Here is an 18345-nt window from a genome sequence, read left to right as displayed (position 1 = left end):
GTGATTATTCATAAATGACGCATACAGTTCAGATGCATTACAATACTAAATGTGAGGGGTAAAAATGGATCTGAAAAGGTAGGGGACGCATGACGTCACGCCGTCCCCGTACCTATCATTGTTCATTGTAATTTTTGTAAAGTGTGGAGAGGATGTCCCCACCATAGATATTTTTCAGAAGTGTGGAGAGGACGTCCCCAGCATTCCCCTGATTTTTACTCTTGCTAATTATTAAAAAAGGAAGAAAATAAATACAATACGATACAACGGTGCTTCTCAGGGATTAAATTGATGATGATGAAGAAGAAGAATTCACGAAACTAAGTAAAAGTGACAAAGAAGAGGAAGAAGACAACGAAAAGGAAACAAGCACTTACTTGGCTGTGGACTTGATTTTATAGTGTAGGCGTTTATGTAGGAAGACATTTCTTCCGTTTTTAACCGTTGTGAATGTCTGATAGTGAGTTTGAGTTTGCAACAGAATATACTGGTCTGATGGATGCGCATGTTGGCGAAGTACGAGGAGATCTCGCCGCTGAGAAGTCAAGGAAATTGAAGTCAAAACGAAGAGCACCTCCTGTTGACTCACAAGATAGACAGGCAGAACAAGAGGTAACTTTGTTTGTTTATTTAAATTTGCGTGTTTTTTTTTTTTTTTTTTTTAATTGTCCATGTTACAAATGTTGGACAATGTTTAGCAGAAGGGGTTCAGCTATTTTGGTAAAATATGGTACAATTTCGGTAGTTTCTGTTCACATTAGGTTAGTTCAGGTTACTTTAGGTTAGGTTACTTTATGTTAAATTATATGGTCTATGTTCCGTTAAGGGGGTCCAAAACTACACTGGACTACCTTAAGCTAAGCTAACCTAATTTAACCTAACCTGACCTAAGCTAACCTAATCTAACCTGACCTAACCTAATATAACGATATATTATGTGATCAAACGAAAATCAATAGAAAGAAGTGGTGTCAAAGACACTGGACCCCTTTAACGGAACATTGACCAATTATATTAGTGTAGGGTCCGAAAAAAATATAGAATTTCTCTTATTTCTATTAATATTACATTAGTTGAGTTAGTTCAGATTAGTTTAAGTTAGTTTAGATTTGGTTAGGTTATGTTGGGCCTAAATACTTGCATCTTGCATTTTTCCCGTAAATTTTGCATTTTTTATGTACTTCTGGACCCAGCCTGCTAAACATTTACCCAAATGTTAAACGTGTTGCGAGTTGTTTACCTATAGGCTACCTTCATGTGAAGAAGAAAATATTAAGGCAAATTTTTACTTTGAGCCAAACAGTGACTTCAACCGATTCATGTGATCCGATTACAATTACTAACACAGTGAAAGTAATATACGATGTTAAGAATTATACTATAAGTCCAAGGGCCACAATGTTACTACAGTTCCAAGAAGTAACTGAACCTATAAGAACCGATTAAAGTCACAGTTGGAGTCAAAGTAAAGACTTACCAATATTAGGGTCTTAGTGCTGCAGAGTAGGTTCAGTATTTTCAGGCTGAAAAATGTGAAATGTTTATAATTTATGAGGAAATTTACTTACAGGTTTACTTTTGGTGTACCACTAGAAAGGATGTCGAAAAATTCTTTCGTTAATTTACTACTTCTTGTCCTCTAAAAAGTTTACTTTTTGCCGACTATACGGATCCATAGTGTAAGTAATAGTAGTAGTAGGAGGAGTAGGAACGGGTTAGAAGCCCCACAGGGGTTGGTTGGGTTCTGTTCTCGGTAAGAGTTCCTTTTGTGATTAACAGTAACTTGGCGAGGTTTAAGTCACTGTTCAGCACCAAGTAACCTCTTGCCCTTCCATTTTCAGGTCAGGTTAGAGTTTTTACTTTTTTTTTGGTTTTGTTTTTTTGTTTAAGCAGAGAATGCAATAAATGAAGAGCTCCATTCAGTGGCGTGTTTACGATTTTGTTTCGGGAGGGCCTTTGCTAATTTTCGGGGGGGGGGGGGGGGGCTTTGCCTGGAAATGTGAAAATTTGCAAGATATTTCATTTACTTTACTATACTAAGTAAGATTTCGGGGGGGGGGCGGCTTAAGCCCGGAAGCCACCCCCTAAATACGCCACTGGCTCCATTACTACTTGCAGATTGAGGTAATAGTATACATGAGAACCCCCTTATCTGCGTTTCTTCTGTTTTCTATTACCACTTCTACATGAAATACTATAAATTTTTTACGTAGTGCAATAGTAAGAAGTATCCATGTGCACAAGACATGCGATATGCGTTAAATTCCCCCTCCCCACACACACACACATAGTCATAGATAAAGTACAAGGGCACTACACATGCAAATATAAAGTACAGGTACGTTCTTTTTTTATTTTCGTATCAGTCGATAAGTAAATAAAAGTCGCTTTGTTACCCCCTTTGTAAGTTCGTACATACTCAATGAATAATCCCTAAAAACATGAGCGTCCTGCTCCTTCGGGAACTGATGCAGCTTCATGTATACTATATCCCAGATGGATTTCAGGAGTACTTAGTATAAATACAGTGTTCAAGCATGGCATAAAAGCTACAATGCGTAAAATACGAACCAACTTGTGCTAGGTGGCCACTAGAAAACACTAATGCTATCTAACCGAGTCAGGGCAGAAGCGCAGCGGAGCACCTGAACGGTATACCCATAAATGAGGATAATGGAGAAGCGCACTTACACGTATGATACTTTCACTCGAAATTCATTTCATTATGCTGTGCACTGACAGTAATTAATTATTTTCACACTCTCATTCCTTCACGAAACATATTTCACATCATATTTTACCTATAACTTTTCTGTTTGGTAGAACCGTCTGCGTGAATGAACCCATTAAAATATCTCACTTGGAATAGATTAAATTCAAAGGGGCCACAAGGAGTATTGTTAAAGAGTTACAATTCTTGTACGATATCCGTATAAATATGGCTTCCAGAGTGTATCATAAAACCTAGTGTAGAAATACAGACCAACCTATGCTATGTGGCCACTAAAACCCACGAATGCCATCTAACGGAGTCAGATCAGCACGAAGCTAGTAGACCCGCTCATGGATGCGTCCGGAAGGAGCGGGCGCGTTATCGATGGTGGTATGTGCCCGAGCGGGAATAGTGGTAAGAAATTTGTTTTGGCAATGATACTAGTTTCAATAGCACTTGTCATGGTTTCATACTAGTAAACACTGCACTAGTAAACATAAAATACAAGCCCTGTACAGAGTGCACAAATATGCCACCGGTGGAAAATAGCATCTAGTAGAGCCATCTTTCATATGCATTTATTTTATCCGGCGTAAGACACTTGTAATGATTTTACACAAGTAATCCTAAAATGCAGCTGTATTGCTGTGTATTTAATTCTGTCGCTTGCACGTTGGCACTCGCTATTTCGGTTTCTAGGAAGAAGTAAGTAGGCAATTAATCCAATGTTCTCGGGATTGCTGCCAGAGTGAGTGTTGCTGTGCTGAGCTTTCGTTACGATACAGCGGCAACACACTCACTCTGGCAGCAATCCCGAGAACATTGGATTAATAGTAGACGCCAGCAAAGCTTCAAGATCATATTAAGTAGGCAATGTTGTAGAGTAACAAAGATGTGGATAATTCTATATAATATGGAATAGGAATATAATCTATTACACACAGGATCCTTAAGCCAGCAGTCCTGACTGAAGGTTCATGTAGATTCCTCAAAACACTTGGCAAATACTGGGATAGTATGTTAAGTTCAAAGGCGTTAAGGAGTCAAGATAAGAAATGGCTTTTTTAAATGAATGTTTTTTTAAAGTAAAAAATTATTTTATAGAAGAACTGAGATGTTCTAAATGGATTTTTTTTTAATTCTTATTTCAAGTTGCCAATTTATCTTCGTAAAATAGATTTTACGATTAAAAAGCCTTTGCAACATACAATAATTGTAGTATATGCTACATACTGCACCAGATACTCAAAACGAAGTCAGGAGTTCCACGATCTCATTGCCACTAGAGTATATATTTAGTAATTTTCTTTTCTAAGTGAAGCGTTTTCGATTTGTAATTAACTGACACATGGAGAAAGATATTTTATTATTTGTTTGTATTAATACGCGAGTATGTACTACAAAAACAAAGGGAATGTAGTCATGCTGCTTTTTATTCCAGACTAGCTTGAATGACCGTTCTGTCCACGGGAAGACTTTGGTTCATTGAGCCTGCTTTACCCCTTAAGATATACATATCAATGAAAGTATAGTAATAATCAAAAGAATTTATGCGGATATATTCTGTTTTTGGCATAAATTTTGAAGTCCTCCAACAGGATACGCACTTAATCAAAGTTACATGGTAAAATCTTAGCTATGTTGAAACACTCATTTCAAACTGTTCAACCGTTTCTCCGTGACAGTATCATAAACAACCGGCGGCTTCAATTTAAATGTAAAGAAAGAAATGATAGAAAATGCTCTCCTTCGCCCCTTAAAATAGAAATTTTCAAATAGGGGGTATAAGTGTCCCTTTATTCCTAATAATGAGTTTTTATACAGTTTCATCGTCCTCACTTGCCAGGCTCCTGAGATACCGAATTTTTGACTAATAATTTGAGCCCTGTCTACTTCCATTAGAATGTTCTCTTTAGTGAAGTAACTAATTAAAAAAAATCTCAAGGTAGGTACTATATTTTTCCATAGTGCATTTTAAATTGTTGAACCGTTTTTCCGGATGCGATTACAAACAAATAACATCGTTTTCAGTACATGAAGAAAGGAATTATAAAGAATTTCCCTCTCCTTAAAAGGAATTTTTCGAAAGCGCTGGAACACGTGTTCTCTTATTTTTAATGAGGAGTTTATATACCGAATTTCATATTCCTAATTTAGCGGCCTCGTAACATACTGTATTATCTACATAAATTTTGAACCCCCTCAATCCACCCTCCTAGGATGCACTCTTGAATAAAACTAATATGGTAAAAACCCATTTCAACTTATGTTCAAAAATTCATTTCAAACTGTTCAACCGTTTTCCCGTGATACGATCACAAACAGCAGGCAACATTGATTTCAGTGTAAAGAAAGAAATTAGGGAAATCCTCCCCTACTCCTCTTAAGACGGGAATTCTTTTAAAAAAATACTGATGAGGAAACGGTCTCAAGTGTAAACAAACGATTTGGCTGGGGTCCTGATATGTGTTACGGGAGACCAAAGTAGGAGACACGTATTGTGGCGTTTGGGCCCATACGCAGAAATTTCCGAAATACGGGGCCCCAAAGTGCCCCCACATGCTATAACTAGGAAGCGAATGGCGGTACTTGTACACAACCGATTTGGCTGGGAACCGGATATGTGTTACGGGAGACCAAAATAGGAAAAACTTATTTTGGCGTTTGGGCCCATACGCAGAAATTTCCGAAATACGGGGCCCCAAAGTGCCCCTCCATGCTGTAACTAGGAAGCGAATGGCGGTACTTGTACACAACCGATTTGGCTGGGGTCCGAATATGGCTATTATAAGCCCAAGTCGAAAAGATGTAGTTTTTTTGACCGAACCTGACAGGCCGGCAAACTTTACTTTCGCCACACTGCCTGGTTTCCTGACAATACACGCCATATCGATTAAATATTAATGTTCACTCTCTTGCACAAAAGTGTTCCGCCCAGTTTCCACACATCCTAGCCATAGAAATACAGGCGAAAATCGCAAACATTCTTTTGCTCCGTTGACACCCTCGTGGTCAGCAGATCCACCCTCGACGGCTCGTGCCAGCTGAACATTTGTTCAGAATTGCATGGGTACCACATATGCCAACTTCGTGGCGTTATTGAAAATCTAGCAATATGGGACCATGTATATTCGACATTCCTTTTTGTGGGACCTAACAACAAACACAAGTCACATACTTTTACATATATCTTAACATCTTATTCCAAGTCAAGCCAAGCCAACATTCCGTACCAGTAACGTCATTCGCTTCCTAGTTATAGCATGAAGGGCAACTTTGGGGCCCCGTATTTCGGAAATTTCTGCGTATGGGTCCAAACGCCAAAATACGTGTCTCCTACTTTGGTCTCCCGTAACAATATTCGGACCCCAGCCAAATCGGTTGTTTACACTTGAGACCGTTTCCTCGTGAGACGGTTCCACTTACGTTTAATGATGGGTTTATATAGGCCTACCATGTTTTATCTTTCTAACTTGACAACATCGTGAGATACTCAGTTTTTCGCATAAATTTAAACCTTCGCTCCTCCCCTTCCTTACTTTGATAATCCGCATTTTGATTGAAGTAACATTATATCAACCCAGTTCGAGTTACGTGATAACTGTATCCAAAAATTCATTTCAAACGGTTTAGCTATTCCCCCCTGATGCGATCTCAAACAAGATTATTTTCATTTTTATATAATAGATTACAGTTGAATACTGTTACAGCGAATTTGATCGAGCACAAGGAAAATTCGTTATGCATGATTCCAACTTTTTTTCTTCACTGGTGTTCTATTCTGGCGATAATCTGTTGATAATTACATATTTTAAACCAATTCTGAAGCTGGATGTGTACTAAGAAACATGATTAAGCTAAATAATTATAATCACATAAAGGTTATAATTTTAATCCAAGTTTTGAATATTTTTGGAGGTAGATTTTTTTTAGTTTTATTGTGGGTTGCCCCCTCCCAAGAAAAACGGAATTTTTGGGCTGGGGAAAATTTCAACCTTGACATCAGGGAATACTTTATTCATGAAATATGAACTTCTCTAACAAGAAATGGGCGGAGGTTGGCTTTAGAAGGGCTGATTATAACTTCAGCATGTGCACATATGGCATTGAAACTACAGCGCATAAAACACGAACTTACTTGAAAACGTAAACCAAATTATGCTAGGTGGCCACTAAAGAGCACACAAATACTGTAGTATTTCACGATGTTTGGTTCAGATGCAACACCCTTCTTATTACTTTCCGCTCTACATTTCTATATTTCTTCCATTACTACAGTCTTCACGTCCTAGGTTATTTAAAAAAACAGTAGGTTTGAAACACTGCGATATTATGCTCTATTACCTGTTTAGCTAATATCGCATCAATACGCGAACTAATATAGTCCGGAATTTAACTTCGTTTTTCTCCGTAGTTAAACATCCTAGCCTGGTGGGATGATTTATTATTATTAGTATTATTTAACGTGTTTGTTCTTTCATTCGTAATGTGCATGAATTGAAATTGATTATATGGCTGTTCAAATAGTATTGTTTTAATTGCATTTTTGGAAGAAGATCGGTGAAAATAAAAATAAGAAGGGTTACGTCATGGTCGTGTTGGAACCTTTTGTATTGCACTACTTGGAATTAATTCATTTCTGTTGTATAAATTTCTTTCATTTGTACTTTTAATTTTGGGATTTTCTTTCAGAAATGTAATTTAACCATCACTGTTGCACTATTCAGATAACGGTTGAAATTTTATTTATTTTAGCTGGGTATCAGCTAACGAACTTTACCCTATTTCCCTTAAGATTGTATTTCATTATGTTCGGAAGTGATTGTGAGACTTGTGGTGTAGGTGTTACGATATATGTTCGAAATACTATAAGAAGAAATGCAATTTTCAAAGGGTAAACTTTATAATACACGCGCCAGCTGTTCATTGATAAGTAGGACCGCCTTAAAGGAGTATAATAGAGTAGGGTCGGATTAGCGTCAGGGAAGTTTGGATCTATTTTGTTATATTAATCAAGTGTGATTTCTCGTGTGTGTGTAAGATTACAAACTGGAGCTTTTTATTTTTTTTAAAAGGAAAGTTTGGTTGTTACTTTTGACCTCATAGAAACTCTCGAGTAATCTTAAAGATTCAAAACTTACTACCCTTTTTGAAATTGATGTCCGTCAGTTCGGAGATTTTATCGATTGATTGATCAGACACAATCACCGACGTAGAATAGAAATTGTCTAAATTATAACTTGTATTAGATAGGAGTTCAAAACCACTTATCCGGGCACTATATTGTCTCGAACCAATGTAACATATTTCCTAATTACTGGTATTTCGTGCTTCGAAGTTTATTTCTTGTTGAACCTGTTTCATCAGATTGCCGTTGTTTAGATGTAGATATTCTTATGTCTGGTAATTATCAAATTAATGTTCATACTCGGTACAGGCATTGTTCCCGGCTATATCGAAAAACTCCTGGGATAGCATAAAACATGTCGCTACCCTCGAGAAACCGCTATGTGCAGCACTGGCAACTTTCCAAGGGAAGCAAAAATCGTGCTTCCTCATCACGTACGTTATTAACAAGTGTAATTTTTGTTTCCTTGTTACGAGAAACTTGTTAAGAATTCACGTATAGCCTCTTGTGCTGAGAACGTACTGTATGTTCAATTTAAGAACATAATCTCTTTAGCCTTAAGGATATAAATGGAAATTTGGTTCTTAAATCTCCCTAAGTGAAGAGCCATGTTCTAAATATTTTTATGGAAAATAATCTCAAACTGTCATGACAGTCCAAAAATTAGCTCAGAAGCTACTTGTAATCTTGTAATTGAACTTTCATTAAAAATTACAAAACTAAGATGTCTAGATGTGCCTAGAATACATTTTCGTATCATGTGTTTCAACTTTTTTTTTTTTTTTTTTCCATTAAAGGAGAATGCTTGTCAGGAGAATGGTGTAACCGATATCCAAGGAAGCAGTGAGCCTCCGCCAGCAGGTAACGCGCATCCGGAAGGGACCAGTGAGGAAGAAGAGGAATTGAAATACGGAGCCAAGCATGTGATCAAACTGTTTGTACCTGTCTCACTTTGTATGCTAGTCGTTGTCGCAACTATTAGTTCCGTCACATTCTACACTACCAAGGATATGTACTTGTAAGTAACACCTTTTGTCCTAGTATAGTTGATTCCGTATGAAATCACAAATCAAAATTGCTATTCTGTTAAAACTATCAGATTTCTCTATAGTGGGGTTGTTATTAATCTCTTTCTCTCTCTTCAGGTTGAAACTGATAGTAGAACGCGTTTCGAACATTTACTCAGCCAAAAAGAAAAAGATAATTTGAATGTATAGTTACGAATTTCATTTATATACAAAGGTAGTAAGTTGTCAGTTTGGGGTTGGAACAGTAGGTAATGTCTGGTCTAAAATTGGAGACTATTGAGAAGTTTCGTAAGAGATTTTTCATAGTATTTGTAGCGGTACCAATAAATAAGGTAATGAATACAGCAAGGAAAAGCAGTTTATTCGTGTAATATGGTAGCTGATAGTTAATACCGGTATCTGTAAACGCAGTTTCATTGTAATCTTGTTGGAAGTTCAGTGTCTCTGGTACAAAGTGAGTGGTACCTCTGATCCACTTTAATAGCAGGTACTGCCTTTTCATAACATCACCGTTACACAAGAGCAAAGTTACAATTTAGTCCTAATGATTTTGCACATTCTGCCTTGAAATGCGTGATTCCAGATTTGATCTAGTATTGAACTGTATTTTTTAGTATGTAATTTTCTTCATTGTACATAATGCATTCATGTTCATTTTTATTCCAGAAGATTCCCAAATGGGTACTCCAGTGTTACTACAGTAAGAAAAATAAAATTTAATAAATTCAAACGTGGGACGTTAAACTGAAAGATTTAATTACGTTTTTTATTTTTATTTTATAATAAAGACTTTCTTTAATATTTTTTTCCCAGGTGGCTAGTCCAGTGTCAGTACAGTAAGGAAAACGAAATTTAATAAAGACAGTTATTTAAAAAAAAAAAAAAAAAAAAAAAACTAACAAACACATCAATGAAGTGCATTTTCTGCAACTTATATTGTTAGTGCACTGAAATTGCAGTCAGAGCTTTCAGAAGCTGCATTTTCATTTGTTTATTTTTAAGTTTAACTCCCATACGTATGCTCCAAGGCTAAGGGGGATGGTGGTGATGATAATGTACAAAATGGTGGAATGAAATAGTTGGGATTAAACGCAAGAACTCCGAGTTAACTCCCACATACGGTGTTCGGTCAACTCAAAGCCCATTTGACGAGAGTTGGGATGGAACCAGGAAGTCACCGTGATTTATCGAAAGTTGTTGACAAAGGGATGTGTAAGGAGCATTAATGCACCTTTGCATTTGTCAGTAAGTTTAGTGTAAATTGACCATTCCTCAATACCATATAATATTCCTCAAGACTGATTTTAAGAATTGAAGCCTTTTTCTGGATCTTAAACTGCTTCGTCCAAGATTTACATTCAGGCTTGTGTATGAGTGGTTTGGATTAAGACGGCGAGAAGCGCACAGGACAATCAGATTCACCCACGGGAACGCTAGGCTCGAAAGAGTTGAGAACCGTAACTAAATTAACGATAAACTATCATATGGTAAACGGACTTCACCATAGGCCCACTATTAATTAACATAGGGTGTAGGTACAGTATAAAAGCACCGAACAGAATAAAATGAATTACGTGAACATAATGAATGGAAACCAACTATAGCGACTAATAGCGGGCCGTTACACGGAGAAATTGTTAAATCAAAGAAACTGTGTTTAAATTCGAAGACATAAGTAATGGGTTTTCCAGGATACTATATATGGTAGGGTAGTGCTTCCTAATACAGCATTCTTGTCAGTTATTGGTGCACACTAATTTACTTTTGCTGAAAATATGAAAACGGATTAAATTTATCGTTGAAATAGTTTACGAACGAAAATCATATAATATAATCCAGTAGTTGGCCCCAATAGCGAATTGTCTTTCAATAGATGCTGGATAGGTAGATGCAGCATTCAACAAACTTGTTAATCTGATCTCCTCCATGGTTAAGCGGTCAGCGTACGCGCCTTTGGCGTGAGAGACCCGATTCCCGGCGGGAGCTCATGTGGTTTGGATTTCACGTTAATAAGTCCACGTCTCATATACCCTCGCTGCTGAAAGGGACGTTAAGCTCAAAATCAACAAACTTGTTAATCGGATAATTAGTTAAACGTAATTTATCCTGTGAGCGTAAGGAATTTATTACTGATAGATAATGTCAGAGAAATGTACTTAGTACTATGGTGAATGGTATATGCAGTGTACACTTAAAATCTAGTTCTAAAGCAGTGTTGCCATTTTTCTCAAGATGCAAGATGTACCCGTGTGAAATTCTCTTCGCATCGTGTTCTAATTAAACTAAAAACAATTTTTAAGTTTTCGTAATTGGTCTGAGCTTCAATAACCCTCTCATGGTGTATACTTGGTTAAAAGTGTTGTTGTAGGAGTATAATGTATAAGGGCATTTTTTAAATACGAATTTTTAGTTTCTAACTGGTTTGAATGTCTCAGTTTCTCCCCCTTCCCCCAATTTCAATGACATTTTTTTTTAAATCCCCGTTCCCCCTTTGGTACCTCTACCTAAAGAAGAAATATGAGAAAAATAGTATGTAGTTCTCGGAAACAAATTCTCACTCTCTCAAATGGATATCCGCCTCATACCTACAAATTTTAAAGCTCTAACGGAAGTTTGTTTTCCTAATTGTGTTGTTGGAAGTCTGAAAAACTACTTTTTATTGATATAGTTCTTCAGAAAAATGAGACAATATTCTTCTCTCAATGAATACTGAAGGAATTTGTAGAATTGAGAGCAACCTAAAGGAATATTTAATAATAATGAATGGAAATTAGTTCATAAAAATAACTGCAAGTAATTACTCAAATAATAATAATAATAATAATAATAATAATAATAATAATAATAATAATAATAATAATAATAATAATAATAATTATTATTATTATTATTATTATTATTATTATTATTATTATTATTATTATTATTATTATTATTATTATTATTATTATTATTATTATTATTATTATTATTTGAAGGCTTTTTTTAACAGTTCTAAAATTTTGAAATGCAGTTTTCATTTATATGGCTTATCCAGACTTAAGAGTGGGCTGTTGGTCTTATGGGAACAGCGATGTCAAGTTGAGCATTAAAAACAAATGCAGAACAGATCGCGCTTCTATTATACTGCCGACTGATGTTGCCAACTCACGTAGTAAAAAAAGAAATCCACACCACAACGATTAATAAATAATAATAATAAACAACTTACTACATTGAATCAATCGCACTCCAAAGAATCAATTCCTTCCATATCATCATCATCATCCCAACCCAACCCAACTTATACTTTTACCCCGGTTTTTCTGCTTTAAATAATTAAACACGTTCATAACAATAGCCCTTTCTTTGCTGTTCAACACTTGACCACTCTTACGCTTAAAAGAGGTGCTGGCTGTAATTTCTTCCATTTTGATATATTAACACACACTCACGCACCTGTGCACACACAGACGGCGCGACTTTGTTCCCAGAACAGCACAGTAAGTAAATGAACACAATCAAGAAAATGCCGAATGTTCAGAGACCACACTCCGCCACACACTGTACAATAGCAAAGGCACAACAGAGAAGAATTTCGTCTGGAATCTAACATGAGTCATCTAGCGCAACAATAAACGATACAGTAGGTAAGCTATTGGCCCCACCCACCGCACCAAACTGTCTCCCTATTTCCTGGTGTAGTTTCTGAAACCAATGCTATTATGAAACCCAACAGAAATCTCAGTCAGTTATGAACTCCCAAAGAAGTTTCAATGCACGGAAGATAAAAGAAATATGAAATGCGTCCTGCAGCAATTCTCGCTGAAATTTCCTTCCCGGCGAGGAATACATAGGCCTATATATAATTAATAATCGAACTCAGATGTTCCGAGAAACACTTCATGAATCAATGTTTGGCCTAAGAAGTTTTACACTTACCGTTTATATTTAATACAAATGAGTTAATAGTTTTGGAAACATATGGATTATGGCTGTAGCTTGGTTAAATAATAATAATAATAGTAATAGACCTAATAAAACTGAAGTACTTGAAAAAAACATCCCGCAGACTATCCCCTGAAATTATTACTGCCTTTTTATTCAGAGTGCCTTTTTATTCACTCATTTATTCAGAGAGCGGGATGAGTGGTTACGCTCGCCGCCTTGTAATCAAAGGGTCCTGGGTTCGATTCCCGGTGGGGACACAAGTTGTTCGGATCTCATGTTAAGCTGCAATAACATTTCCGCTCTCTTTCCTTTTTTGATTAAAATATTTTTCTTTGGTTGAGATAAAAAAAAGAAAGAAAGAAAAGGAGATGGTAGTAAAATTTTACTTTTTCTTAAAATCAGAAAGATTTCATTCAATTCTTTCTGGCCGTACTTTTATTCCTTTTTAGCTACCTTTTTTCGTATTTGAAATCAATGGAAGTGACAATACTAATGAGCACACGAATGTAGGTTGACACTACGGTGAAATTTCTCGTCAGTTGGCAACGGTATCTTTGAGCAGACAGTTTTAGTCACGTGAAAATGCACCGGCAACGTTTTAGCAGCCGTTACGCTTATCGTGTCTTCCCCCTTTGAGTTTAAAAAACAAAAGCTAGCCATTAAAAACTAATTAAATACTTCATAAGGAAAAGAGAAGTTACGAAAATTATTTTTGTATTGTCGGTAAATATTTAACATTCTTTAAGATAAACTACAGTAGTGAAATTTGTTCTGTTTAAGGGGGTAAGTACGCAGAAGTAAAAGCCCATAAGCAACCACAGTACAGAGTTAACTCTGGATGAGCTATAGATTAGAATACAAGACTCTCAAATAAACAATGGTATTGCTTAGTTCTTTTAACATAAGGGTACAAACAGGTTAATTTAAATTAATAACTTCAACAATGTTTATCCTTACTTTACAGGATTTACAAACAATGTTTGTCCTTACTTTACAGGATTTACACACCTTTTCATGAAGAAAGTCCTGATACGAGTACGAAAGTATGGAATGCAGTAGCGAATGCCCTAATTTTAATGGGAGTTATTGTCATTATGACAATACTGCTAATAGTACTGTATAAATACCGTTGCTACAAGGTAAAGTATAAGTGTATATATATATATATATATATATATATATATATATATATATATATATATATATATATATCTGTGTTCTTAATGTTAACGTGGTAGTGAGATAGTGTTTACTTTTTCTTAATTTTGATAATGACACACACACGACAAAACTCACATTCCTCTTACTTTGTTATAAAATCCAGTAATAATGGTTTTTCACTTAATTTTGTGGATTCAACTGGAATCTCTTGTTCGCTTGAATCCGAAAACTTGGTGTGAGACCTTATTACAAGAATACGTACACAGTCTATCTTAGTTAATTTATTTATCGTATATGTTCATATTGTTATAACTATCGTATGTCATAGAAATAATTGTAATTCCTCCAGTTTGTAACAGTGAAAATTAATGTTGATGTGAGAGCTGTGATTGTGATGCAATGTCCTTAATTTGTGCGATTGAGGCTATAATTGAAAACGGATGAAAAAGAGATTTAATCGTAAAATAAACTAGTAGTTCATTTCCAGTTTTCGTTAACGATTCTAGAATGACTATGTTTTATTTCATTTCATTTCCACTTAGTTATGTGTAAAAAATGGATACCGATATTTCATTCAGAAGTTCTGTGAAGAGACCTGAAAATCTGCTTTAGTGTTGGAGAATATGATCAACTAAGTGGCAAACAGATAGAAGTAATTCAAATTTGTCAATTGCTGTAGTTATTTACTTCGCAAAATACGTATCTGGAAATTTTAAATCAGTGTCGTTGAGATTCTTAATTTTTTTCTCTTAACTATATGATACTCTGTATTACTTACTCGTATATAGCGATTGACATGTTTGGAATGTAAGGAATATGAATATTTTGTTCAAGTTATGAACAGAATAGCTGTCTTATAAGCACTTTTGCTACTGAAACTATCTGAAACTTCTGTAGATTTAACTTAGAAATTTTCGATTGTGATTTAAGGGTAATATTGATGACCCACTTCCTGTTTATAGATTTGTTTTAAAATAAAGTTACCAATAATTTAATATATTTAAAAATGATAATAGTCTCGTATTTATTTTCGTATAATACAGTGTGTGCATTTCTCGTTTTATTGCAGATAATTCACGGTTGGCTGATTTTGTCGTCGCTCATGCTACTGTTTATATTTGCCTATCTATATTTGGAGTAAGTATGACTGTTGATTATAATTACTGTTATATGGAGTCCAATTATTTTATGTAATTTTTAAAGCTATTTTCAGAGTTAATATACGTTCAAAATATACTGAATTGCAATCTGTTGTAGATGACATCGTTTAACTACGTTACAACAGGAGTTTGTTGAAGTTTAGAGTCCCTTTTCATCATTCAAGCTGATACATGGATCTACAATCAGGTGGAATCCGAACCACCGTGATGTGTTCAACTTTCACGAACTCATAACCATGTGCACGAAAAGCGAGCGCTTGTATTAGATCAGCAGTACAACGGTAGTATTAGGGAGTGAATCATACCACTATTTTACAAATGAAGAATAGCGTATGCATAACTTTAGGCTGTACTTGTAACTGTCTAATGATGATTTGATATAAATGGAGTACTTCTTATTTATTGTCCTCTTGAAAAGAAGTTAATCATAATATTAGTATATATATATATAATAAATATATATATATATATATATATATATATATATATATATATATATATATCGTATCTCATGTTCAGAATTCGTTCGATCAAGACCAATCTTGGTATAGAGGTAAGCATTGTCTGCTTTTTAGGCATGTGGAATATTTTCGTGTACAGACCTTTGGTTCTTGAATTATGGACTGTCAGAATTGAAGTTTGGCGTTAATCAAGCTTTCGCAGAAAACTTTATTAAGTGCTGTTTAAAACAAAAACCTTGTTACATATTACTTGTTGCACACGAGCCAATGGAGGGCGAACTTTTTCCGCAATAGGGAAATTTACTAGCTTAATCAGGAATTTCAAACATAACCGGCTGCGCTAGAAAGTAACAATAACATTTAAAAAATACAGTAATATTTTAATGGGAATATCAATGACTATAACAAAAAAATCAACAACTGAATCAAAATGAAGTAACTTGTTTCTCTATATATACCATAAAAAAATCTGTAATTTCATCATTATATTTTACAGTGGGGATTCTGATATATTAATACATCGAGTGGCGGTATCTAAATTTGGAACGCACATAAGTTTGGAATGTATCATAAATTGAGTATAGATATAAACATACCGTTTTACAGTCACAAACATATGCTACTGTATGTACAAACATACGTTACATTAAGGTGCCTGCGATAAAAATTGTCTGCTTTGACTGGCCCTTCCGAACGACATATTTAACCGCTGGTATGTGTCGATACATCATTTGCTGCACTGGGGGGTGTACTTGACAACAGTATCAGTTGAGCATGATTCGTATAACGATGAAGGTAAAAGTGACAACTTTCCGGCGGCCATTATAGTCACTCAGCAGCAGTCAGCCATCCGACAATGTACCAACAGATCCTAGCGGTACGTGGTTAGCCGGAAATTGTCAGACACTTATGAAAATTATTTTCTCCAGTTAACAAAAGTAGTGAAGGAAAACGAGAGGATAGTGGTGAACTATTTAAGAGATATTAGTCTTAAACTCATTGATGAAGCAATATGATGAGAGGTTCATAAATTTTGAGAAGCATTAACTTGCCTTGAAGTTAGCTTTCCAGCCTCACTTACTTGACCTTTCAAGCACCAGCAGAGTTGCGAATGTAACTTATTAAATTATCGGAAGATAACATGTTAAAATTTGTAACATTCCCGTCGTCACCACTTCTTTAAGGGTAATATTAAGTAGTTTTGTCAACACACAGCGTTGATGTTCTAGTCGTAAACAGAGTTTATGAATTCCTTGGCCCAGCCTGAAGATCACAGGACTCGTGTCAGAACGACTAGTCGTAAACAGAGTTTATGAATTCCTTGGCCCAGCCTGAAGATCACAGGACTCGTGTCAGAACGACAGGACCCCTCCTTGAAAGTTAACCGTCAGATTAAACTTTGATCAATATTCGGAGAAGTAATGAAGATTTTTTTCATAGTAATTGCCTTTATTCACTCTGAGTTTATTGAGTTGTTATCAATAGCCAGTCTAAATTTAGTATAAGCTGTTTTCATATAGTTTAATATCTAAATACTTGCACTCACTGTAAACATGGTAAGTAGCGATCAGGTCTACAGTCTTAAGCACATCATCACAGGCTACAGGACATGCAAAACAAAAGCACGGAACATATACAGGACAATTACATACTATATACACCGTTGTAACAGCTATAGAAACTTCAGTCAGTCAGTCAGAAAACACACCAGGATTCGTAGTGACTAACTAGCAAACAGCAACATAATTAATTAATAATTTATTATCCATATCGTACGAAGCATTCAACATTATTCATTTCACAATTATATTATTTTTATTTATCATAATTCATTGAATATCATAACGTCGTAAATATAGTAATAATCATCTCACTTCACAGATTGATATTTTGCCACTCGAATCCGGTGATTATTTATATTATGTTATTACGCTGAGTTTCCACGTCTTGCTTACAGTTAAAAGTAATTATCTCTTAAGAGTAAGTGCAGAACCATGAGGTACATAAACAGATACGAAAAAACAGCTTATTCATGCAGGAAGTAAACGATGCTCAGAAATATGTTTTTATGTATAAAATTCTTAATCAATTAAATCACATGCAATTTCCTTAAATTTGGCTATCACGCGGTAGGTTGTATCGAGTAAAATATTATTATTAGTCTTTTCCCTGGTGTATAATTTAATTACATATTTTTTTTCTTGTTATATTAAATATTCAATTTCCACATTTATTTTCATTAACAAACATTTGTTTCACAAACAAATTTCCTCATCTTCATGCAACGTTAGCTTTTAAGGCGCAGATTTTTTTAAGTCTTTATTTGCCACTAAACTAAATAATTTAGATAATAATTATGAATGAAATGAAATAAAATTATGATCATACAAAAACACATAAATGACTATTTAGATATTAATAACACAAAGAAATTTTATATTTGTAATGCCATCACATGAGTTGATGGGGCATTACAAATTTCAATTTGATATTAAAGAAGATACCTTTACAAATCTGGAAACGAGCGACAAATATTGCCTTCGCGAACATACATGCCGACTAATTTGATGTTTCTTCACAACTTATTGTTACCAATCAACACCTTCTTACATGAAACAAATCAAGAATGCTTTGAGAATCCAGATCACAGATATGCATTTTGAAGATAAATTGAAGCGTAAAACGTCTAAGCTAGAAACTGAAATCCCGATGGAGTCTTAACAAAAATAGTCTCTGAGATGTCATTAGGTGAGCAAAAAATAAA

The 18345-nt window shown here is 35.2% G+C and overlaps 1 protein-coding gene across 1 annotated transcript in view; it reads left to right on the top strand.

The window, feature by feature from the left end:
• The first annotated feature begins 326 nt into the window (after window positions 1–326).
• The window catches only part of Psn (presenilin), a 39896-nt gene continuing 21877 nt past the window's right edge, over window positions 327–18345 (top strand). The window contains exons 1-4 of the mRNA XM_081730640.1: window positions 327–612; window positions 8639–8859; window positions 13797–13938; window positions 15030–15097. Coding sequence (XP_081586766.1) covers window positions 451–612; window positions 8639–8859; window positions 13797–13938; window positions 15030–15097 — 593 coding nt within the window. The 5' untranslated portion in view covers window positions 327–450. The remainder of the gene's footprint in view (window positions 613–8638; window positions 8860–13796; window positions 13939–15029; window positions 15098–18345) is intronic.

This window comes from Thermobia domestica, chromosome 11 (assembly GCF_964235325.1).
Source record: "Thermobia domestica chromosome 11, izTheDome1.hap1.1, whole genome shotgun sequence".
Classification (NCBI taxonomy): Eukaryota; Metazoa; Arthropoda; class Insecta; order Zygentoma; family Lepismatidae; genus Thermobia; species Thermobia domestica.
This window is presented reverse-complemented; position numbering and strand designations above follow the sequence as displayed.